Source organism: Vicugna pacos, chromosome 24 (assembly GCF_048564905.1).
Source record: "Vicugna pacos chromosome 24, VicPac4, whole genome shotgun sequence".
Classification (NCBI taxonomy): Eukaryota; Metazoa; Chordata; class Mammalia; order Artiodactyla; family Camelidae; genus Vicugna; species Vicugna pacos.
Genome location: NC_133010.1, coordinates 25,423,564 through 25,448,835, shown reverse-complemented (window position 1 = coordinate 25,448,835; position 25,272 = coordinate 25,423,564). Strand labels below are relative to the sequence as shown.

General features: G+C 43.7%; 1 protein-coding gene across 6 annotated transcripts in view; it reads right to left on the bottom strand.

The window, feature by feature from the left end:
- The window catches only part of PTPRM (protein tyrosine phosphatase receptor type M), a 643,552-nt gene that overhangs the window by 332,681 nt on the left and 285,599 nt on the right, over positions 1 to 25,272 (bottom strand). For all 6 annotated transcript variants that reach the window (XM_072949242.1, XM_072949243.1, XM_072949238.1 and 3 more), the window contains 3 exons: positions 24,423 to 24,694; positions 11,775 to 11,853; positions 142 to 257 (listed from right to left, as the gene is read on the bottom strand). In XM_072949242.1, the coding sequence (XP_072805343.1) occupies positions 142 to 257; positions 11,775 to 11,853; positions 24,423 to 24,694 (467 nt within the window). The remainder of the gene's footprint in view (positions 1 to 141; positions 258 to 11,774; positions 11,854 to 24,422; positions 24,695 to 25,272) is intronic.

Sequence of the window (25,272 nt, the reverse complement as noted above, 5' to 3'; positions counted from 1 at the left end):
GAGAGGAGGCAGAGAAACCCCTAACATCGCCGCTCCCCCATCAGCGGGCTCTGGCTGACTGGGCTCTGGGCCCCGCCCGGCCTGGGGGACCCGCACGCCGCCCGCAGGCTCTCGCTGAACCGTGAGCGCGAGTCGCTGTACCTGTAACCAGAGCCTGTCGCCGGCCAGGGTCCTGCCGATCGCGCTGCACTGGAAGGTGGCAAACTGGCCCGCATTGACTTCCACGTTCTGAATCCGCAGGAAGTGGGGAGTTCTGGCTACACAGAGAAAAAAGAATTAAAGAGATTAAAAGTGGAGATCTGCAACTCCCATGGGACATTTTGACTCTATCTGCAATTTCGGGACTTTCTGCGTTGTTTACCTTTGAAGAAAATAATGCTTTTGCCTCTAAGAGCTTTAAAGACTGCATTCTGATGGTAAAAGGTACTGTGGAAGCCTTTGGTGTGCTCTGGAACAGAACACACAGCCAAGCATTCCAGGATAGAACCAAACAGAAAGAAGACATTTTATTGTTCCTGCTGTGCAAATTATCGGCGCTCAGCAGTCTTCCTGTAATAACAGATCTGTATTAATAAAGATTATACTGAAGTCTAATTGATGTTTTGAACAAAAACATATTAGATATTTATACTAGCAACATGAAAAGAACAGTAAGACGTTAAATGATGTTGCCAAGGAAACTTTTTAAGCCAAGCACAGAGCTGTGAGTAATATATATTTTAATACCACTAACTGGTACGCAGCAGTACTCGCGTAATATTTCCCAGCTACCAAAAATACCATCCCTATAGACAGACTGAAATTACGCTGGGACTGGGAGAGTGCTGCACTTTTTGCTGATTCTTATTTCCAATTCGAGAAGAAAGAATGATTTCAACTGCTAAACAGCATTAAGTCTCATAACCTACACTGTCCATGGGGGACAGCTGTTTAAATAAAGGATAATTCTATTTGATCTGAGAAGCGCAGACCAATTTCAGCAGCATGCTGAAAACATGCGTCAAGGAGCTGGAGTGACAGGTGGGGAATCCAATTTTACGATAACTGCTACTTTTAGGAAAACATTCCCCCATCACAACAAGGACAGAGTGGAAGATCAGCAAGAGGCGGGGTGGGGGGAGGTCAGGAGGCAAAATAGGAAGAAAACAGGACGGTGGTGTTTTCTGGGAGGGATGGAGAACCTGTGCAATGGGAAGATGTTTTTTGTGCCTTGCCCGTTTTCCCCCATGTCTTTAGACCTGTGAGGAACTTAATTAGGAGTGGACAGAGATTACTACCCCAAAACCAAGAAAAAGGCACTTTAATATCAATAACACACAGAAATCCCCCGATATTAACTTGGAGACCTCCACCGGTTCAGACAATGTGTTCATGCTGCTTAGCGTGCAGAACGTCCTAAATAATTTCCAAAAAAGCAGTGTAACTGTGAGATATGGTTTCTAATACTAGCACACTAACTGAAAATGCAACAAATGGTTTCTCATTAACTTACTCAACTTATCTTTGGTCAAGAATGAGTCTAGGGGCAAAAGTCCCCAAATCAAACGTCTCTTCTACTCTCTGTTCCCGAGAAGCTGAAAGACCCCTTGTTTTTAGCAAACGGGAAAAGGCACCATTTTTTTGAACACTTCATGTGCCAGGAACAGTTACTCACAACTGTTCTGTGAGGAAGGCTTTTTTTCCCCCCATTTTACACTTGGGTCCTTGGCCAGTAAGCGTCAGAGGCTGAGCTGACTGGAAACCGTGGTTTGCCCAGTCCCAAAGCCCAGGCACTGCCCACCAGGCCGCACCGCCTTAGCGACCTTGCAGCGCAGCGTCTGCTTTGCCCAAGCCTTCACCTACCGAGAGCAGCTCCCTGTCACACTGTTGGGATTTTAGCTGCTCCCAAGGCCCTTCTCAAATGCTCTTCCCTCTAGAAAGCTTCAGGGGTTCTCCTGGCTTGCTGTGGCACCCCACAGCGTCACCTGTCCCCCCTCAGACACAATGTGTACAGCCCTGGGAGGACGACACGCCGTGTTGGGGTTGTCGGGAAGACACTGTTGCCTTGATCACCTGTGCACGCAATGAGCAACACTCGGGGTCAGTGCCTCCCGCGCTGCGGACACTTAACGCCGTAAGTAACCTGAATTCACGTTATTTAAAATGAATACAGCCACAGCCACATCCTTGAAAGCTGTTTATTTGTGATTTTGACTTCTGGAGAATTCTCCTCTCCCACCTCACCTCTGACACAGTGAACAAACTGACTATACGAAAATGTATGGCTATGATTATTTTAGATTAACCGGCACCAGAGGTCCCCAGCATTCGTAGAGATCATTAAGAACCTGAGATGTGACTAAATTAACAGGACTACTTCAGAAGCCGGAGAGCTGTTTTCTTGCTGAAACATATGGGTCTCTAACACAGGTCACTGTGGGGCGCAGGCTGCTGTAACACACTGGGTCTCTAACAGGTGTTAGGTGTGCAGTCAGCTCTCCTGATAACTTGGTTAAAGGCGTGTTATACACTCAAGGCCCTGGTCTGCAGTGTCACCCCCACTTGGTTAAGCCCAGGGTCACTTCAGAGCCTTGCGGAAGCGTTGTTAAGTATTTTGAGTATCATCCTCGGTATATGCCCATTTAGTTAAGATACTAAAAATTAATAAAGAAGCTGTGGTATACTATATGATGGAATACTATTCAGCCATAAAAAGACAACATCATGCCATTTGCAGCAACATGGCTGTTCTTGGAGAATGTCATTCTAAGTGAAGTAAGCCAGAAAGAGAAAGAAAAATATCATGTTACTCATATGTGGAATCTAAAAAAAAAAAGAAAGAAGAAGAAGACAAATGAACTTAAATATAAAACAGAAACAGACTCATAGACATAGAATACAAACCTGTGGTTGCCAGGGGGCAGGGGGTATGGGAAGCGACAGACTGGGAGTTCGAAATTTGTAGATACTGACAAGTATATGTAGAATAGATAAACAAGTCTATACTGTGTAGCACAGGGAAATACATACAAGATCTTGTGGTAGCTCATGGCAAAAACGATTGTGGCAATGAATATATGTACGTTCATGTATGACTGAAAAGTTGTGCTCTACGCTGGAAATTGACACAACACTGTAAACTGACTATAACTCAATAAAATAAAATTAAATAAAAAAGAAGGAATTCTCAAACTAGCATAAAAAAACATACTAAAAATGAAAAAGTGTCCCCTAACTATCCATTAAAAGATTTCTACGTGCCACTCACTCATGTCTCGGGCCATGGCTCCCTCCCCTGCACCCCACATGTGACTGCTCCTTCCTCCTTTTCCTCTCTCCCCACCTCCCAGGGCTGCCAAAAGTTTCCAAATCCCTCTTGCTTTTCTCAGGCACTACATCTGATTTCCCTTAACTTCTCTCAACCAGAAGGGCTCATCGGGGTGTCGCGGGGACAGCACAGCCCTGCGTCCACCTCTCCTCCAGTCCACATAGGGGTGCAGGAAAGGTTCCCCTTCTGGTGGCGGCCTTTCCCCTCCTGTGACCGTCATTGGAAAGAGACCTGCAGCCCTGCGAAGGCCCCACACTTTCTGATTAGCATGCAGGTAAAGCTAAAACATATTCAGTGTGGAACATCAAAGTTAAGCTTCCCACGGACTGAAAATGAATTTCATTATTGAAATTTTTAGGTTCATTCTTTATCAGGCATGTCAGGAGACTTATTTTGGAAGAGCAAGGGTAACCTACCCACGTAGTTTTCTTTTTTCTAATGTTATAACGTATTTCTGAACTGCTGGATATTAGCATAATTTATGCATAATTGATGGCATTTGTAAGTTTTTCATAAACGTGAATAGCCTATATCATCTTTCGTAAGGTGTAAGAGGCCTGGATTCTCCCTGCCTGGTGCTGTGAACCCTGAAGCCGTTTTCAGTTGGGAAGCAGCGGGAGGCTGATACTATTTTGAGAGTGGGATTTTGGCACATCGGTGTTCCAGCATCAATACTTCAATATAGGCTCTTACTACCTCTGAACAGAAGCGAAAGTTCCTAAACCCAAGCCTTAGTGGGAATTTTTGTTTTTAATTTGTAAAATAGGGATTAAAAAAATAGCACCTCTTTCACAGACTTGGAATACAGATGAAAGAAGGTAATGCTAAGTCATTCTGTGCGCCTGGTACTTAGCCTCAAAAGGGTTCATTATTATTTAAAATAACTGATCTATCACTGGAAACTGGAAGAGATCCCAAGAAAAAGAGCTCTCCAGCCAGAAAAGTTTCAAGCCCAAGCTGAGCCGCGTGCTCGGAACCTCGCCAAACTACCTTAACTTCAACACAGGGCACCGTTAGAGTGGAAAATTTCAATCCATCCAATACTTGGAAAGAAAAATTCTCTCTTTCTCTGCAAATTTATAGACCCATTTGTCTCCTGGACACCCTTTCAAAGTGCTATGCCAGCTTTCTTCTAAAATCTGCAGGACTTCTAAAAACTAAACATCTTCCATGAATATCAAAAGGTTTTTAGTACAACTCTCCCATTTTTCTCATTTCTGCCATATTCTGTGGCTCCTTACTGAAAAAGAAAAAAACAGTTTTTTTTTTTAAAGAATAGAGGTTTTCGGGTTATTAATTGATCTCATATCAGCCTTTGATCCCAAAGCCTGGAATGATCATTGACCAGGATACAAGTCTTTTTGCAGATGTTTCGTATTATTGATTCTTCAAAGCCTGCCTCGAAATACTAACAACAAAATCAGAGAACAGTCATTTCCAAGATCAAAGTGCAAACCTGAAATGGACAAGAGCAGACTGTGCTGAACCCTCTTGTATTTTCATTTACATTTTAATGTAATGGCAAAGGTTGAGATAGGCTGGCGGCCCGCCCATCCACCCGCCCTCCACAACTGCACCATCATCGCTTCTCTGTCTTTGGGTAGCACAGCATCACAAACAAGGAAGCCAACTTCTGCTAAAAAGAATGACGGGGGCGGGAAGAGGGGGCTGGAGGGATAAACTGGGAGCTCGAGATTTGCAGATACTAACTACTATATACAAAATAGATAAACAACAAGTTCATACTGTACAGCACAGGGAACTAACTATATTCAATATCTTGTAGTAACTTATGGTGAAAAAGATGCAAACGAATATATGTATGTTCATGTACAAGTGAAGCATTATGCTGTACACCAGAAATTGACACAATGTTGTAAACTAACTCTACTTCAATAAAAATATATATATACAAAAAGAATGCCTGGGACTGCTTACTCTAACGCTGAAAAAGAATCTGTTTTGCAAATAATACTTTTTTTACTTTTCAAATGGACACTGTTAAATTACCCCATCTAAGAAATCAATCTGTTTAGCTACTTAGGGTTACAATCTGCAGCTAATTAACTCTAGTGGGCCTGATAGGCATAATAACAATAACAATAATAATAATATTTATTGAGCTCTTAGAATACGCTAAGCATGGCTATAAATCCATTATGTACATTAACTCATTCAGCCCCTACATTCACCCTGTAGGAGAGCATTGTTAATGTTGCCCCCACTATTTGAATGAAGTTACAGTGCCACAGAGGCCAGTAACTCTTGTGAGCAGGAGGCTTTTAACATGTTTCAAGACAAAACTACTATGTTTTGCTTGAAAGGTAAGAATGGACCTTAATGGAATAATCTGTCAAGTGGAAAAATAGATTCACCATTCTTATCAGAGAAAAATAAGCCAGGCACCATATAAAAATAACTTGGATCAGTCGCCCGCATCCTGAAGAAGAATGATATTCCTTTGGAGAAAAACCCAAGTTATGCTCCTCCATGTTTAAAACGCCAGTTCTGAATCCTAAGTATCTCTCAACCGAAGCACGTGCGTTTGTCTTCATTCAACAGAACATAATTCAGAAAACAGTTCCGCTTTTTTTTTGCCACTGTTATTCTTCTTTTAATCACACTGTTTAACGTCTTCATAAAAATCTAAATTTGAAAGTAGGCAAGTGATGTTTGAGTATGCAAATAAATCTATGAGTGAAAAATTAATTTTGTTTTGTAAAGTAAGAATAAATTTGAACTAGGAACATATTACAAACTCAGCATTTCTTAAATGTTTAAAGAGACTGCTGACTTATTTCATATTGCAAAGTAGTAACGCAGAGTACTGTCGGATTTTGGATTCATTTTATCCATTATACGGCATATGGGCTTATGAGGGTTTTTTCGATCTTTTTCATTATATTATTATGTTTCCAAATTGGCAGAAAAATAACGAGGTATGATTCTGTGCAATTTTTAGATTTCAGCATTCAAGGCATCACATATGCAAATAACATTATATTTAACACGTTATATGACAACATGTAAAAACGATCACTATAACCCAGTGGGATTTATCCTAGGCGTGTCAGGTTGATTCAACATCCAAAAATCAATCAGCAGAACACACCCTGCTAACAGAATAAAAGGCAAAAACCACATGATAATCTGCAAGATGATAAGGGTCAGGAAACGCCACTCCAAAACATGACACCTTGGCACACTGGATATTTCTAAGCTGAAGTCTGAGAAAACAGCAGAAGCTAGACGGTCACTCTGACCTTCCCCCGCCGTCTCCCCTGAAACAGGTCATCAAACTGTCATGTGAGAGGTGCCCTCTCTTTACCAGAGGAACGAGCATCCTTGTCTCCAAAGACAAACGGACACTGAGGAGAACTGGAACTCACGTCTTGAGACGTGTTCACCACACTTGCTGCTGAGTCTTTAACCGTATTTCTCCACGGATGCCTGCTCTTCATCAAAACTAACATAAATACACTCAAAACTGGCAATAAAGACACTCAGGTCTGTTTCTTTGGGTCCTCATTTCCTACAGAGCGCCTGTGTCACATAAAACACACACGAAATACACCTGAATGCTTTCCTCCCAGCTGTCTGTCTTTGCCAGTTTAAATTTCAGACCCAGCCAGGGACCCTAAGAAGGTCGGGGAGAACTTTCTCCTCTCCTACCTAAAGAAAAAGCATTTGCTAAAATCCAACACCCTTTCATAATTGATTCATAAAAAACACCCAATAAAGTAGGAATAAAAAGGAATGTCCTTCCTGATAATACGCATCTAAGAAAAACTCAAGCCCGCAGCTGACATCACACTTAATGGTGAAAGGCTAGAAGCTCCCCTCCTAAGACAGGGGCACGACAAGGATGTGTGTTCTCCCTACTTCCACTCAGCCGTGGCCCGGAGGTCTAGCCATGACCATTAGGCAAGAAAGAGAACAAAAGGCATCCAGACTGAAAAGCAGGACGTAAAACTAACTCAGCTTAAACAAGAGACAGTTTGGAAAATCCTAAGGATCCAGAAAAATCAGAGCTTATAATAAATAAGTTCAACACGGTCTCAGGAAGCAAGGTCAATACACAAAAGTCAAATACAAAAAATGTATTGCTATACGTGTGCAGTGAAAAATCCAAAACTGAAATTGAGAAAACAATCCCACTTATAGTAGCATCAAAATAAAACACACAGGAATAAATTTAACAGAAATCAATATGAAATTTGTACCCTGAACACTATAAACAGTATCAAAGGAAATATGAGAAGACGTGCATAAAAGGGAAAACAGCCCATGTTCATAGACCAGAACACCTAATATTGTTAAGATGGCAATAACCCCCCCCCAAAGCAACTCCTACCAAAAACTTAGCTGGCTTTTTGGCTGAAATGGGGATGTTTCTCTGAAAATTCATATGGAAAGGCAAGGGACCCAGAACAGGCACGACAAGACTAAGAAGGAGCACAAAGCTGGAGGATTCACAGATCCGCATTTCAAACTTACTTCAAAGTTTGTGCCAACAAAGTGCGGTGCTGGCAGAGGACAGACATGTAGATCAACAGGATAGACCCAGGTGTCCAGAAATGAGCCTTTACATTTACATCAACTGACTTCCAACAAAAGAGGCAAAGACACTCCAGTGGGGAAAGAACACCTTTCAACATGTGGGGCAGGAGTAACTGGGTATCCGTATGCAAAAAGATTGAAGTCACACCACTTCCTTAAATCATATATACACATTAACTCACAACAGATCGCAGACCTCTGTGTAAGAGTTAAAACTATAAAACTCTTAAAGAAACTGTAGTGTAAGCCTTTCTGATCTTGGATGAGCAAAGCATTAACAGCAAATGACACAAGTGGCACAAGTGACAAGGCAGAACACTGGACTTCGCTAAAATGAAAAACTTTGTACTGCAAAGGACGTCATCAAGAAAATGAAAGCATAACCCACCAACTGGGGAGAAGTATGTATCTGAAGGGAACTTGTATCCAGATATATTTAAAAACTCCTACAGCCCAATGGTAAAAGATGAATAGCTCAGTTAAAAATGGGGAAAGGATCTGAATAGTTACTTTTTAAAAAAAGACATAAAAGTTGCCAATAAGCATATGAAAAGCTGCTCAACATCATCAGCCATGAGAGAACTAAAACCACAAAGAGATTCCACTTCAAACCCACGAGGGTGGCTGTGATTAAAGAAGACGGATAATGATAAACATTGGCAAGAACATGGAGAAATTAGAACCTTCATATCGCATCGCTCAGAGTGTAAAATGGTGCAGCCAGTTTGGAAAACAATTTCACAATTCCTCAAAATACTACACATAAAGATACCATGTGATCCAGCAAGTCTACTGTTGAGTCTACAACCAAGAGAACTGAAAGCAAATGTCCATGCAGAAGCCTGTACGTACATGTCCACAGCAGCATTACTCACAGTAGCCAAGAGCTGGAAACAACTTGATTGTCTGCCAGCTGATGAATAAAGGGAAAGTGTGGTCTGTTACACAATGGAATATTACTAGACTTAGGAAAGAATGAAGTACTGATACACTCTACAACCTGGATAGACCACGAAATGTCATGCTGAGTGGAAGCAGGAAGACACACAGGACCACGGTCGCACTGAATCAGAGTACGGAGAGAAAGCAAATCCACGGGGATAGAACGCACGTTAGTGGTCGCCCAGGCTTCTGGTGGGGCGGGGGGAAATTGAGAATGACTGTTAAAACAGGGACAGGGTTTCATTCTGGTGTGATGGAAATGTTCTGAAACTGACCATGGTGATGGTCATACAACTCTTGCATATACTAAAAACCACTGAATCCTACCCCTGGAGTGGATGAATTGCATGATATGTGATGTTAAAATGCTGCAAGGCTTGTAAGATAACAAAATACATCACAAAGTAATAACACCACAGAGTCATCACAGTAATACCCACATATGCGTAAGTTACAACCGACTTGAAAACAGGAGACAACATTACGAAGTGGAAAAAATGCTTCTTCAGTTTCTCCTACTAGGATTATTGAACCAAACTCAAAATATATTTTTGCCTGTATACCAAATAACAAAAATCATCTCTGTTCATTAGAAGTAGTCCGAAGCCAGAGAGCTGCTGGGTCTGCACAGCCATCTCTACATTTCAGGCTGATCCTGCATCTCACCAGCCCTACACGAAAATCAATTTTATGAGCAACTGTATAATCTTAACAGAAAAGCTACTTTCAAAAAAAAAGTCATAATGCCTGCTCATAAACCTATATGAATCCAAACAGGAGCCTTTAGAGCAAAGTAAATACAGTTGAGCAGTTTTGCATCTTTTTGGAAAGCACATTTTCAGATATGCAATATTTATGCTCCTTTACAGTGTAAATTTAATGAGCAGCAGCCTTTCAAAATAATTGATTATTATTTAGAAGTCTTGATAGGAAATTCCTTAGAATACAAATTAGAAAGCTTTCCATTTTAAGACCAAATGATTTCCTTCTTTAAAATCTTTATTTGCATGTTTTCCCCATAAACTCCGAGATTCAGGAAAAAAATAACTACAGAAAGGCTATCATCAAAACCATTTAAAGCTCACAGTGCAACACGCCATGGTACCATCCATCACCTCAGGACAGAGCCTGTTCTGTGATTCTGTATCTCCCAACAGCACTTTGCAAAGCCAATTAGGTATTAGCACCAGTATTCTCCAAAGGACACACCATAAACACCATTTCTATGGCTGCAGGCAGCTGGGCTTGGGAGAAATGAACAAAACTGCAGGAGACACATTTCAGGAAGGCTCTGATAGAAGAAAAAACATTAAGTCTTTCTATCTTCCTGAAGGCAGTGACTCAAATCCTGTGGGATGGGAGTGACTACATTTCAGGAGCTATTTTGTTGGCCAGCGGCCACTGCACCTGCACCCAGAGCATCAGTGACACCTGCCTCATGGCCAGTTTTGCTCTGAGAAACGGAGCAATCAGCACATAGTATGCCTACAGTATTATCGTCTTTTTATCGCCTGGGAAGAGGCCAATCAGAGGCTTGGACAATCACACACATTAGAAGTTCCCATGGCATTTTTCCAAGCCCGGGGCTATTACTCTGAGGATTGGCCAAGTTCCAACTCAGGTAATTATATTCTGCTTCCTAAATTTGCCCTGATGTTCCCATTAGATACAGCAGTGCTTGTTTACTCGTCTTTTCGGGAAGAAAAGGGGGGACAGATTCCTCTTCAACTCAAAGGTCTTGCTGCCAGACAGAAGAAAAGGCCAATGCAATGTACTACAAAGGTAACGTCTGCCTTGGTAATGAACAGGGTGACTGTCGGGCTTGAACTTGGAGCACCAGCTAAAGACCCGAGGGCAAAGCCCCTCTGGATGGGAGCAGACGACGGGGTCCTGATACCCCATCGGATAACAACCACCCAGGCTTCTCTGGAACCCGCACAGGGAGCGAGCACACCATCTCTTCAACCCGTGCAGCAAAAGCAGAACTCCTGCCTGAGTCTGTATTTCTAATATCACTGTAGACACAACCATTCTCTTATGAATCTGGGGAGGGACCTTCAGCAGAGATCCAGAATCATCTGAATGGGCCAATTTCTCTTTATTGCCGGGGAACCTTAAAATAAGGCGGGCTGCCATCCCTAAGATGCTCAAAGATTTAAAGTTTGACAATATCAATTTTGGGCAAGGATATAGAGCAAATAAAACTTCCATGCTGGTGGGAATATCAACTGCTCAGATACTTTTCATAGCAATTTGGCAGCATCTAGTAAAATTAAAAAAGTTTCTATCCCGTATCCCAGCAATGCCGCTTCTAGTGATAAGCCCCGCGCAGGTTCTCAGAGGCGCACGCTGGGATGCTCACGGGAGCCGTGATGGTCATACAAAAACTGGGGGTGGGGACTGAAAGTTCATAGATGCATGGAAAAATAGAACGTAGTATATTCATATGGTACAATATAAGGGATCGAACCCAAAATAAAATATTAAGCGGGTGAAAAAAAGCATACAGAGTCATTTGCACAGTATACACCACTCATTAGAATGTACAAAAGGCAAACATGACGTTCTTTACTTTTTACGGGAAATACCACACCCAAGCACGCACACACTCTTGCGCAAACACACATGAACACACACACCCACGCACACACGCAGACACACATTTGCTGAGTTATGGTCACTCAGCTCCTGAAGCTCTGTTCTGGGCTTGGCTATTTGAGCGTACCAACGTGTTCCTTCAGCCCCCGTTCCTGATTTTCATTTTGAAGACACTTAGGGACGTACAATGACATCACACAAGAAATACATGTTTTTGAACTTCTGGGCTAGCAAAGCAGCACCGAGAGACCCATCAGGGACTCTCTGGGCAGGACGACTTCTCCAGGTTGTAGTGCCTTCTTTTAATCTGTAACCTAAATATGTCCCCAAAGATGGACCCGGATGTTGAAAAGCTGAGGCGACTTACTACATGGATGTCCCAACACCTTGACTTCATCAATAGCGAGGTAGCCTGGATGTCCAGAAGTTATGACTTCAAAAACCACCTGGAAAATTAAGAAAGATTTTCATTATTCACTCATTTCGTCTGACTTTTACCAACATATCCAATGTAGAAGACATGTAGCTTCAATCATTCATCTACTCGTGTTTCCCGCAAAATGAAACAGCTATTATCTGCCAGTCAATGCTCCAAGGGCCTAAAACTACAGAAATAACTGAGATCTGAACCCCGTTTTCAGGGAGGTGAACGGGTGGGCCAGAGGCGCCCTACCTCAAGAACTCACCAGATGAGTTCCTGATCAAGAACTGCTATCTTCTGTTGATAAGATGAAAAGGAAAAAGGAAAGCAAAGCAAAGGAAAAAAAGGAAAAGATATTTTCCGGTCAACTTTGAGAGGACTCCATAACCAGAATGGACCATGTGGGGCTCTAGGTTTTAAACAACTAAAATACACAACTGCAATTTTTAAAGTGTTATGAAAGAAGAGGACAGGATACAGAAGAACATGTACCAGAGGACCTCCCATGAGGAGGTGGCATTCGAGCTGATAGTTGCATGAGCTAACAGCGTGAACAGGGTAAGACGCCTTCCAGGGCATGTGCCAAGGCCCTGGGATGGACCACGGCCATGAGGAGGGGGACTGGGACTTACAGCTATAAAGGTCAGCTGTGATCAGGCTACGAGGCTCTACTCGTAGGGCAACAGTTCCAGGAAACACATCCTATCAGTCACAGAGAGAAGAGGCTGTGCTGGCTGAAATTCAGATGGCAGAGCGTGAATTTGGGGGAGAATGATACAAAAATCTCTGCTATGAAATCATGAGGGGTTTTCAACTGTTTGATCATGGGAGAAGTAAGACAACAGAAGAAAGGCAACAAGCTCTGAGGTTCTTGGAAGAAATGATTATTTTTGAGATGGTTGGAGCCACTTCAGAGAAACTGAGGCAAAGGAGAAAAAAGAACCAGTGACAAAGTTACCAATTTTCTTAACAAAATTGTCTCAAGGTGTCCGATGTCAGACTATTACTGATGATAAAAGATCCACATGACACGACTCTAACCTCCATTTTCACACAGCAGGAAACCGTACCAAGGAGACCATGGCTCACACACCATGCAGACGATCAGTCTTCAAACACAACCCAGCGATTACACTGTTGGAGGAGTGAGCATCTTCATTCCTATCACAACCCGCACACACGTCTACAGAAGCTTTACTCACGACGGCCAGAAAACGGATACAGTCCAGATGCCATTCCGATGGCGAACAATCAGACAGTGGTTACACCCATAGCGTGGGCTACCACTCAGGAAGAAAAAGCAACCGACCACCGACAGACCCGACAACTTGGATGGATCTCTGGAGAATCACGCTGAGTGAAGAAGCCAGTCACAAGAGTCCATCCTATCCGACTCCATTTCCGTAACATGGTGTGATGTCAGAATTTTAAAAATGGAGGACAGACAGGCGGTTGTCAGGGCTCGGGGCTGGAGGGAGAAGGAACGGGGGAGGTGGGTGTGGTTACACGGGGAGGTGGGTGTGGTTACCAAGGGGCAGCAGGCACAGTGCTCGTGGTGCCAGAAGCGCTGAGGTGGTCACGGGGGTGGTGGAGGCACAAACCTAGCATGCCATAAAACCGTGCAGCTCACAGCAGAAGTCATCACATCAGCTGAAATATGGATGGAAACCACCTGTCCACTGACAGATGAGTGGATAAGCAAAATGTGGTCTACACATACAATGGAATACTATTCAGCCTTTAAAAAGGCAAAAATTTTCAACACTACATTATGATATGGATAAACCTGGAGGAGGACATGACCCTGAGCCTCGTAAGCCAGTCACAGGACAAACAGCACATGATTCCCTCTGACACGACATACTTTTAAGAATATAAATTTTAAGACAAGAGTGGGCAAACTATAGCAAACGGTCCCAATCTGCCCCAACCTCTTTTTCTGTTTTATAGTTTTCATGGGTAGGACAAAATCAAAAGAAGAATGAGAGTTGGGGATACAGGAGAAGTATAATTTTGTCATCGCACAGTAGTTAATCTTACATCATCTTACGTTTTCCGTGTTTTGTGGGGTTTTTTTTTATTTGGCTTAATTAATAGAAAATATAATGAATCCTCATTATTTGCTGGCCTGAGTTTGTGAAGTTGCTTACTTGATAATTTATCTAAAACCCCCAAATCAATACTTGCACAACGCGCTTGGTCACCGTGGACACGGATAGAGGGGCAGAGACTGGTGTCCAGGTCCCAACAGAGGTCGGGAATGGAGAGGCTCTGGTTTCCAGATTCCCCTCTCCTGACGCAAACAAGCGTCCTTATCCCAGTCCACATGTGCCACATTCTTTGCATTTTTGTGCCTTTTACTGGCGACGTTGCTGCGTGAGGCCCCCAGCGTGGTGCTGCAGTGATGTCCGGCGTTCCCAAGCACAAGGAGACTGTGATGTGTCTTGCAGAGAAAACGTGTGTTAGATAAGCTTCATTCAGGCCTGAGCCTAGTGCTGTTGGCCGAGTTCACTGTTAACGATCAGTATATCCATTAAATACGTGTCCTCACAGAAATACACATAAACCCAGGTTGTGCACCGATCGGTGGATGAAAATGTTGTGACCGGAGGCTCTCATCGCGGGACTGATGCTCTATTTCCCACAGAAGCAGCGGTCCAGCATTTACTGACCCAGCGCTCACTGTGATGGTCCAAACATAATGGCCACGAGTGAGAAGCAACGGCATTAGTGTGTTTGGATTCACACCGAGACCCATTTCTGTCCAAACTCTTGGCCACTGGGAAGACTCGACCTCGTTTTTGCTGGTGGTTCCCGGCTATTATATGCAGTCATGGGATGTAAAGACATGCACACCAGAGAGAATCAATGTTCATTCAATCACTCAACAAACAACATCTCAGGAGGTAAGATGCTGCAGCCTGAGGGTCTTTGGAGCCTTGGGGAAAAGCCATTTGCTCTCAGGTAGGAAACCACTGGTTATACCACCGACTAGCGCTGTCTCCTCTGCTTGTGAAAAGCCATCCTGGATGTCAGCCTGAGAGGAGTCCGACGTCAGGCTCCCTTCAGAGTCTGCCAAACATGCTAACATGCTAACACCGCAGCACACCTGGTGCTCCCTGCCTCCATGAAGAGCAAAGTCAGATCTGTAGGCTGCCCGTCCCCTTGCTGTGCGTGAGGCAAGCAAAGGTGTGTGCCGACCATCACCGATGCTCACCATGGCAGGTGCGCTGGAAGGTCATCTGCCAGTGCCAGGGCGGAGGGGACTGTGTGGTGCCTCTCTGCCCTCCCACACAGCCTAGTAGCCCTGCCTGGTTTTGGTTTAAATAAAAAGCTAAATACTCAGTAAAAAAACTGCTGGTTTCTTTTTCCGAAATAAGTGAAATAAAAAAACAAAAACATATACAGGAAAAGAAAAGTTTCTGCAGTGAAGAGTCAGAGCAAAACCACAATGCAAATGACCTTAAAGAAATCAGGAACAGAGCTCTGAAACATTTGTTTGCACGGACATGTCATCGAAGGAAAGGAAAAACCACCTTTCTCTAAGTTGAAGGCATTCAAAGGACAGGAAGATGCACAATAGAGATAATTCTTGGGGCTTTGTCATGCTTATTCATTTAGGCTGTTCTGAAATGACTTCGTCTTTTTTTCTCTCAAGTCCAGATGGTTTACTGAACATTAAATCTAATTTGAGATCCTCTCGATAGCGACTAATGAGCAAAAAGACAAGTCACTTGTGCTCTCACACCCAACATACCGTGTTGGGACATAATCTCGGCTCAAACGCCCATTCCACAAAATGGAATAGGTAGGAAAATGAAGGCAAATGGGAAAAAATAGGAAAGCTATAAGGAAAAGCGCAGATAAGCAGGAAGCCACAGACCATACAGAAGTGTCAGGTGTTAGCCCCGAGAAGTACCTGTCCTCAGTCATCAAACATCAGGTACATAATGACAATGAAAGTTCAGGACAGGGTAAGGCTTTGCAAATAAATAAGGTATTACAAAGAAAATATTATCCTTGAAGGTACAAAACTGTCGCGTGAATCCCTCTGCTTCTTACATGTAGCTCTGAGTGCACTAACGTGACAGCCCAGTGTGTCCCCACTGATCCCTTACAACACACCACGCATCTGTTTCAAGCACACAATGCAGAGGACAGAGGCAACAGCTTAGAATAGCTTTCCTGCTCGAGGCGGGGTTGTATTTCACTGCCACATCTAATTCCCCACACCCTTCTGGAGGTACAAAGCAATTCGATTGTCTTGCACTTGGTACGAAGCAATTCGATTCTCTCGTATTTGGAATAACAGCCGTAGCTAAAGGGTTGATGGAGTCAGGGAACGCTCTGTTTTTTCCATTGGTACATATCAGGATTTCCCAAGTGTGCTCCAGGGAACACTAGACTTAGGAGATGTTGTGCTAAAGCCCGAAGTGATGTCCACGCTCCAGCCAGGCCCCTGCCCCTGCCCCATGTCCCCCCGGAGATGTGGAAACATTCCCCGGCTCTGAAAGGCTTGCAGCACAAAATGAGTTCAACTTGGCTTAAGCCAGAGCTTCTTCCCTTTTGATCCACTAGTGCCTTCGAACATTCCTTGAAAGGCAATTTGGAAAACACTCCCCCATGGGGATCTGCAACACCGTCCTTGAGCAGCAAATGCAGGTGGCACTGCAGCCACACTGAGTGTGGCTTCTGTGACTTCCTAGTAAAGTAAGTGGGCTGGGGGCCCCTAATGCTGAGCAACCGAGGCCGCCGTGTAGGAGTAAAGGTGGGAACACAATGTGAGCGCCGAGAAAGGTCGAGTCTCTCCCACAGCCTCACGCCCTCAGTCACCACGGAAGACGTCCAACCGGTAAAGGGTCACCTTGGCTTAGCCTCCCCCAAAGCGCTGGCCACTTGGTGTCCCCGGTGTGCAGAGAACTGAGTGCTGGGACGACTGCTCCCCTCCGCCCAGGGCCGGTCAGTGCATCGAAGGCATTCATTTCAACAGGAGGCTCTCGAGCAACCAGAAGGCTGTCGTCTCCCGTGGCTTAACCCTGACATCCCTCTGGTCACTGCCTACCGCCCGGCACAGCCCCTTTATGGAGGGGCCTGGGGGAGTTATTTCAAGGCCATTTGTGCATCTTTTCAAAGCAAAAATTTTGTATTAAAGATCACTTTCATTTGTATGAAAGATCACTGCCCTCCTGGCTTCTGACGGGACTCAGAATCACTGAATCCAAAAGCAGGGAGAAAGGCAGTGAATGTGAGCATCCAGGGGCGTCTCAGGGTGCACGCGGGGTTAGGAACCCAGAGGGACCCACAGGAGGTCTCTGGAAGCTGGTGAGGGTGGGAGGGGGGGAAAGGAGAGAGGAGGAGGAAGAAACAAATCAAAGTAAAACCTTCTTTTTTTTAATCAGCACAATATAGCAAAAGGGTGCTCGTGAGAGGAAGACACTATTCTTAGATGGCAAAAGTCAGTGTCTAAATCAAGGAAGCAGATGCTGCAGCCCAGGGGCCCTGGTGAGAGTGGGGAGCAGGCACGGCTCACAACCCCCCCCAGCAGGGGGCTGGGGTCTAGGTGGCAGCAGTCAGGACAAACACTAATTAAGGAATGAAATACGTCTTAATCACCACATACTTGACAATCTGTGTGTTAATGAACAGTAATTAACCTGTAATTAGCTGTTTTCTGAGCAGGTTACCATTGTGATGTGTACCTGCAGAATATTATTCTTCCATAAATAGGAAAAGCCCCGTAAAATGACTACTGTGGCAAGAACCCTTTACTCTGCTAAGACACATTTTGAAGAGACAGACTCACAGAGACAGAAAACAAAGGTATGGTCACCAGGGGGAGAAACGGGTGGGCAGGGATAAACTGGGAGTTAGGGATTTGCAGACACTAACCACTACATATAAAACAGATGAACAACAAGGTCCTGCTGTGCAGCACAGGGAACTCTGTTCAATACTTTGTAATGGACTATAATGAAAAAGAATATGAAAAGGAGTATATATATATATATATATATATATATATATATATATACACACACACATATATATATATATATAACTGAATCACTGTGCTGTACACCAGAAATTAACACAGCATTGTAAATCGACTACAAATGAAATCAACTTCAACAAAAAAGTAAAAGTAATAAAAACAAACAAACAAAAAGAAATGTTTTGAAACTCCACAAATGCTAATAAAAATACTGTAAGGAGAAAGGTTATGAAAACAAGAGATGCCAGGAGAACCTGCTATGTTTACCAACAAAGCACACGGGGCAGCTGTGTTCAGTTGTACTGAAAACCTCCCCAAAGCCAACAGCTTCAAGATTCAGATTCCGACTCAGATGAGAAACGGCTCAGTATTCTGCAGCCAAAATGCAGTGAGAAATGGACATTCTTTTTTTTTTTTTTGTAATTTTAAATGTATTTAATGGATGAAAGTGCCTGGGGCCCACAACAGTCATAAATTGGCCCTGGGAATAACTATTCTTCCTTTTTTTTTTATTCTTATTTTTTATTGAAGCACAGTCGATTTACAGTGTTAGTTTCAGGTATATAGCAAAGCAATTCATTTATACATATATGTACATATGTATAATTTTTTCCCGTTTCTTTTCCATTAGGCTCATTATAAGAAATCGAATACAGTTCCTCGTGCTGTACAGCAGGTCCTTGCTCCTTTATCTATTGTATACACAGTAGTGTGTGTGTGTGTTAATTGCAGGCTCCCAGTGCGGGAGGGGAAGGGGCAGCTCCTGCTCGTGCGACCAGAGCACCTGCTCCCACGGGGCGGGCAGAGCCCAGGGCAGCAGGGCAGCAGCTCCAGTGCTAATGTGTTAGAAGGTTCTGGCGAAAAGGGACTTGGTTCATCCCGTGTCATTCAGCATTCCACTGAAGGATTTGTTCCCGGTACCCTTCTTCACCGCACAACTTTGGCGATGCCGCCAGACACATCTGAGGGGTGACTTAGCAGGAGAAAGCACTCAACTATCAGCCAATTCCCTTTTTTCCCCCCACAGATCTGAATCTCAATCAACTACCACCATTTCCTGAGAGACTGGAATGTCCCAAATGTGATTTTCCATCATCGTCACGCCCTGCACTATCTTTACATTTCATCCCACAATTAGGGAGGGTCAGTAAGTTTAAGGTGCCCAAGAAAACAGAGCTCATGTTCAAGTCCAGTCCTTTCTGACCCAAAGCACACGCTCCTTTACTGCACTGTAATGCTGCCAATTGTACGCAGTGTGAAATTCCTTTAAAAGACCATGCATCCACCCTCATTCATTATATCAAACCTACTTCATTTATTTTTTAAAAATTCATTTTCTTTAAGATTTTCTTCTGGCAGGGGGAGGAGGTAATTAAGTTTATTTACTTATTTAATTTTTATTTCAGTGGAGGTACTGGGGATGGGACCAGAGCCTCGCACATGCTAAGTGCACTCTACTGCTGAGCTATACCCTCCCTCCCAACCTGTTTTAAAAAGTGTGAGAAGCGTCTTACAGGAACGAAGTACTATAGGAAGAGGAAGTACTCTGACACACTAGTATTCCAAGCAGACATGCACTCACAGCACCTCTCCAGGTCTCTGCAATGTACCCTGTGGCCTGTGCACCGACGGGACGTGGGAGGAAGCCGAGTCCCTGTGTGCTGAGAGAGGGTCTCAGAGGTATCACTTCCTTTCGGTGTCCACATCCTATTATTTCATCCTCAGCTTTTGGTCCCAGAAACAGCCTATCTGAATCCTAGGAAGGCATCATTTGGGTACTGACTTTTCCTGACTACATTCATAAAAGAAAATGTCACATACATGCACACATATGTGATGCCAGGAAAACATTTTTTTACATTCTGCAATTAGAAGCATCACAGTCACAGAAAGCAGAAGCAGGTCCGCAGGCTAGTGCAAAACTCCTCGAGCAGAAATCTACCTGGGAAACTGACTAGCAAGCTGATGGCGTGTGCATGACTCAGGTTTTCAAGAACCTCAGGATCCGACAGTCGCTTCCTCAGTGAGGGTGGGCGTGCCCCACGGGGGCAGCAGGGAGGCCCTGCTCAGGGCGGTGCTGCCCGAACACAGATGGCTGAGTTTTCTGGCCTTTTTTTTAAATTCTGATCATCTCCAGTTAGGCTGACATCTCAGACCAGGAGTGGAAAGAGAATTTGGTAAGTGTTCCCCTTCCCCTTCACCTCTGTTAAAACAATTCAGCCTTCTCCTCCTAACTGGGAACATCATTCACATTCTACATGATGATTTTAAGGTCCATCGCTCAACACGTGGGAACCTTCCCGCTGACATCCCTCCTGCATCCTCTGTAGAGCGTCATTTACCCAACAGCTTACGTTACTATTAGGGTAATGACTATGAGAGAGAAGCACCACCTTAACTATGCCTCTAAAACTTTGAAGGCTGAGGCCTGCGTAGACTGCTTAGGAATTAAATGAACAAATGTATTTTCAGTGGATCCAAATGCTTAACAAACGTTGATCACCAGATTCTTAAGGACTTGGCAACACTGGATTAAAGAACCTCTACAAATCCACCTTTAAATCCCAAGTATGAAGCCACTGAGTGAATCACCCAGCGAACCAAAAAGCTGTAATAAGAATTAAGTTCCAACTGAATGCGGTAAATCACCCACTGCTCAGGAACAGGGTGAGGTCACAGTAGGAAGTGGGGCAACTGGGGGTTTAGGGTCAGAGGCTCACAACTGGGAAGGCAGAATATTTTATTCAAAAGAGCTCAAGAACTCATGGAAACTAACAATGGTCTGATAGGCAGGACCCCTTTACTCTCAATATACAGTTGACCCATGAACAATAAAGGTTTGTACCCTGTGTGTCTACTTATATGCGGATTTTTTTCAATAAACACATTGTAAAATTTGTGGAGGATTGCAACAACTCGAAAAAACTTGCAGATGAACCACATAGCCGAGAAATATAGAAAATAATTTAGAAAAATTGAGGTATGTCATGAATGCATAAAATATATGTAGATACTAGCCTATCCTGACAGGCATATGGTGAGTGATAGTAAATATCAAATTAACAATGTGTTTGTTTCCTTACTGTTTTATAACTTTGCCATCAAAGAATTTCATTACTGTACAGCGTGCCTCTCTCTCTAATAACTGGAGAAGCTGAACAGCAGGCTATCATCAACAGGTGTATTGTTTTTAAATATATCAATGTTTCCAATACTGTCTTATGAATAGGACAGAATACTGTATGCCATAAACATTTTGTAACAATCCATTCATGAATGCAGAGGCTTGGCTATGGTGAAGCACCCATTACACTAGGCGACCCTAGAGCAATCAGACTGCTGCTTCCTCATCATCAGTGCATGAGCTGTTACACCTGTAAATACATATGAATTTATTTTTCACATTATCTTTCCATTATTGTTGTCAAGGGGTAGTAATCCATACAGCATCTACAGTGTTTTGTATCGTATAAAACAATACGCAGGGACTGACAGACAATGCACTGGTAACCAGATGATGTAAACGCAAGATAGTGATAAATACAACGTGGTGCTGTAGGCGTACTTTCTCTTCCTGATGACTTCCTTAGGGACATTTTCTTCTGTCTAGCTTACTTCATTGAAAGAACACAGGACATAGCACACATAACATGCAAAATACGTGCGAATCGTATTTTGTTTACGTGATCAGTGAGGCTCCCAGTCAACAGTGGCAAAGTTTTGGGGGGAGTCAAAAGTTACAGGGGGGACATTCACCTGTGTGGGCGGTCAGCATCCCTAAGCCCCACGTTATTCAAGGGCCCGCTGTAGTCTGATAAGTTCGATAAGTCCTTTTTGAAGGCTGATCTCCTAAGATTGTTGATAAATTAAATCGTTCCTTTAATTCTGACTGTCACATCCAGGTGTGTTAAAGGCTAATCTGGACTGGATGTTATCTCCTTCACATTTCTATGTTGAAACTCTAACCCCCAAGGTGACAGAACTTGGAGACGGAGCATCAGAGAGGTAATGAGGGTTAGATGAGGTCACGAAGGTAGATCCCCATAACAGGGTTAGCACCCCTGTAAGAAGAAGAAGGGAGACCATGTACACACGTGGAGAGGCCATGTGGACACAAAGACCAGGTGGCCTCTACAAGCTGGAAACTCAGTCCTCAACAGTTACTCTGCAGACACCTTGGTCTGGGACTTCCCAGCCTCCAGGGCTAAGAAAAAATGTCTGTTGTGTGAGCCACCCAGTCTGTTTTTTGTTTGTTTGCTTTGTTTTGCTGTTTCGTCACAGCAGCTTGAGCTGACAAAGACAAAAGCAAAATAAAAATGTAAGATTTGGGTCATAGCCAGGATCAAAGTGAAGCCAATGCACCAGGCTCTGGCGGCTGTGGAGGGTCCCAGGAGAGCTCCCTTGGTATACACCTTCTGATCTCATCCAGGAGTGGCCGTGATGCAGGCAGGCACTTGCCGGGACTGCTTTGCACCACTTCCTAACTGCTCCTGGCCCCCGCCCCTCCGTCACTTTAAATGCCCACTCCAGTTGGGAAATGCGGGTCCCAGCAGAACATCCCCAAGTGCAGCCCCTCCCATGGCATGAGGGTGTCTGGTGCAGGTTCCAGAGGGGAACTGGCCAGGCTTTCTCTCCTGTGGGAAGGTCTCCTCCAAAAGAACTTTCTAAGAAACATTTCAGCCTCTTAGCTGAGCCCACCATACAAAGCCTTTGGAAGCCTGGCTTAGCCAAACCCACCTCCCTGTTTCCATTTACTCCTACAAAAGAAGAAACTTTGTCCCAAAGGCCGTAGTTTTGAATTATACCACTGACTGGTTATCAATACATTTATAAAAAAGAAGGATATTTATTAAATAGGGCCTTTTCCCTCTGGAAGAAAAAAATATCTTTTATTCTTTTTTGTTTTATAAATAGAAACAGTATACGTACCTTGGGGAAATACTAGACTATGACAGATGACAGAAAGAAAAATTCAAGTCACTAGCTGGGGAGATACCACTTTTTAATATATTTATCTCACCATGTAGTTTAGTTTTATATATTTACATATATATATATATATATATATATATATATATACACACACACACACACACACACATATATGTAATTTAAACAATAGAATTTAACATATTGCTTTACTATTTTATACCAGTTTTTTTCCACTTAATATCCTAAGCTTGGATACATCATTAAAATGATCTTCCATAATGTTATTCTTAATGGTAGCAAAATGAATTTTTGTACTGAGGTAGCATACATTAACTAATCCGCTATTGTTTAGAAATGCAATGCTGTTTCTGACTTTTCATTATTATAAATACATGGCCATGAATATCTTTGCCGCTAATTATTTGCAACGACTCTTCATTATTTCCTTAGGATGAATTTCTAACAGCAGCTTGCTAAAATTAGACCTCTCTAAATTTTTTAACACCTTTAAAATATATTGCCAAAGTGCACTCTAAAAGGATTTTAACAATTTACATGTGTACTAACAGAGCTTTCACTACCCCTTCATTTCCACTGAAGAAATGTTTAAATACCAGAAACTGTTGCAGGTACAAGGGAACAAAGATAAATTCGGCAAGAAATCTGCAGCCCGCTTAGCGCCATTATGAAGTCCAGGGACAGAACAGCTGGTGGGACTCATGCATCTTCCCTAACATAAACCGAGCCTGTGGAGTGGGTTCCTGGGGGCCGCTCACACCACTCAGACAACAGCAGCCCTTGAGAAGACCCAGTCTCCCCTACTGTGTCTCCCCAAGCATCTCAATTAACCATGAGAGGGGGTCTTGGATACACGTTCCCATTGGCTTCTGGGTGAGCCAAAGGAATTAAGAAAAACAAAAGCAAAATAAGCAGTTCTCCCAGCCTGAAATTAATTAAGTGCTCCTAACAGGAAGTTATTTTTAAAGAGGCCGTGGATAAAGGAGAAAGAGCAACGAACGCCATCGTCACGAAGTTCCCCAGGTGGTCTGCGAGTGAGGATGCTTTCGTGATACAAGCAGACACTCGTCGCGACTGCTTTGCACCACTTCCTAACTGCTCCTGGCCTCCACCCTCCTGTCACTTTAAATGCCCACTCCAGCTGAGAAATGTGAGTCCCAGCAGAACATTTCCAGGAGCATCCCCTCCCATGACAAGAACTCGGTCTATACGGCATTTTCTTCCCATTGCTTACGGGGTGGGAACAGGGCCCTGCATCTCACCAGCGGCCCCCCACGCGGGCTCCCGTCTTAATGACCCACGACTCTTGAGATGCAGCTCTGGAAGAAGGGCTGCTGCTTCTGCCATCAGGGGCTCTGTCTCCCTGGGCCAGACACGGCTACTAACAGAGAAAGTAGAATGTCCTTGCAGCTAGCACTTCCTGCCCTGCTGCAGACTGCTGCTTTTATTTTCTGAAGTCAATATCCACAGAAGCAAGTGTGAATGGTGCTTTGTAAAACCTTCATACACTCCCGATCACATAGCCTAAGCTTTCCTTCCATTGATCTAAAAATACCAACACTTCTTGCACATTCTCTGCTTATATCAATATAAAAACAATGGATGGTTTCACAAGTTAGAGGATGCGTCAGAACTGAAAATAAAGGGCTTACCTGATAGAAGTTGGGCCAGAAAGTACTAATGGCCAGTTCAGCCCTGTTCCAGGTGCGGTTCGGGTCTCCAGATACGTTCCAGATCGGGCTCCCCAGAGGCCCGCTGTTGACCTTCACATAGACATTGAGGAACCCGGGAGCAGAATTACTCTTGCTGGATACAAAGTAGTGAAAATCAATGCAGTGGGTGTCATTCTCTTTGAGCTGAGGTAAGAGCAGGTGGGCTCTCTGTCCCTCTGACCTCCCGGACGTGTTCACCAACATGAAAGAGCCTGTGAGGAGAAAATCAAAGGACAGTCACAACCCGAGACACTGCCTTCTGCTCATTTCTGAAAAGCCACCATCACTTCCTTGGGTTGACACTGCAATTCCACACTCTTACCGTGGCTTTGAAAGTTGTATCTCTTCACACCTTTTTCATCCCCAAAGTGTGCTCAAGACCAGTGGGTGGCAAAGTCCTTTGATGTCACTGCAATTAGTCTCCCAGATGATGGGAATATGCATAGTCTGCAGATCTGCATGGATCGATCTGGTGGTCACTAGCCACATGCAGTTTTTTGTAATTAACTAAAATTCCAGAATATCGGAAGTTGAGGTCCTCAGCCACACCAGCCACATTTCAGGTGCTCAGTAACCACATGGGGCCACTTGCTACCACTTTGGGCTACACAGATATTTAACTTTTCCAGCATCTCTGGACAATGCTATTCTGTAATGGCACCATCACCGAGGAATCACAGCCACTCTAAGACTCTAAACCTGACTCTACGTTTGATACGCTTCTTTCACTTTAGCCTTTGTATTCTCTTGCCTGTTAATCACTAAAGGGGTTTGGCCTATAAGCTTAAGT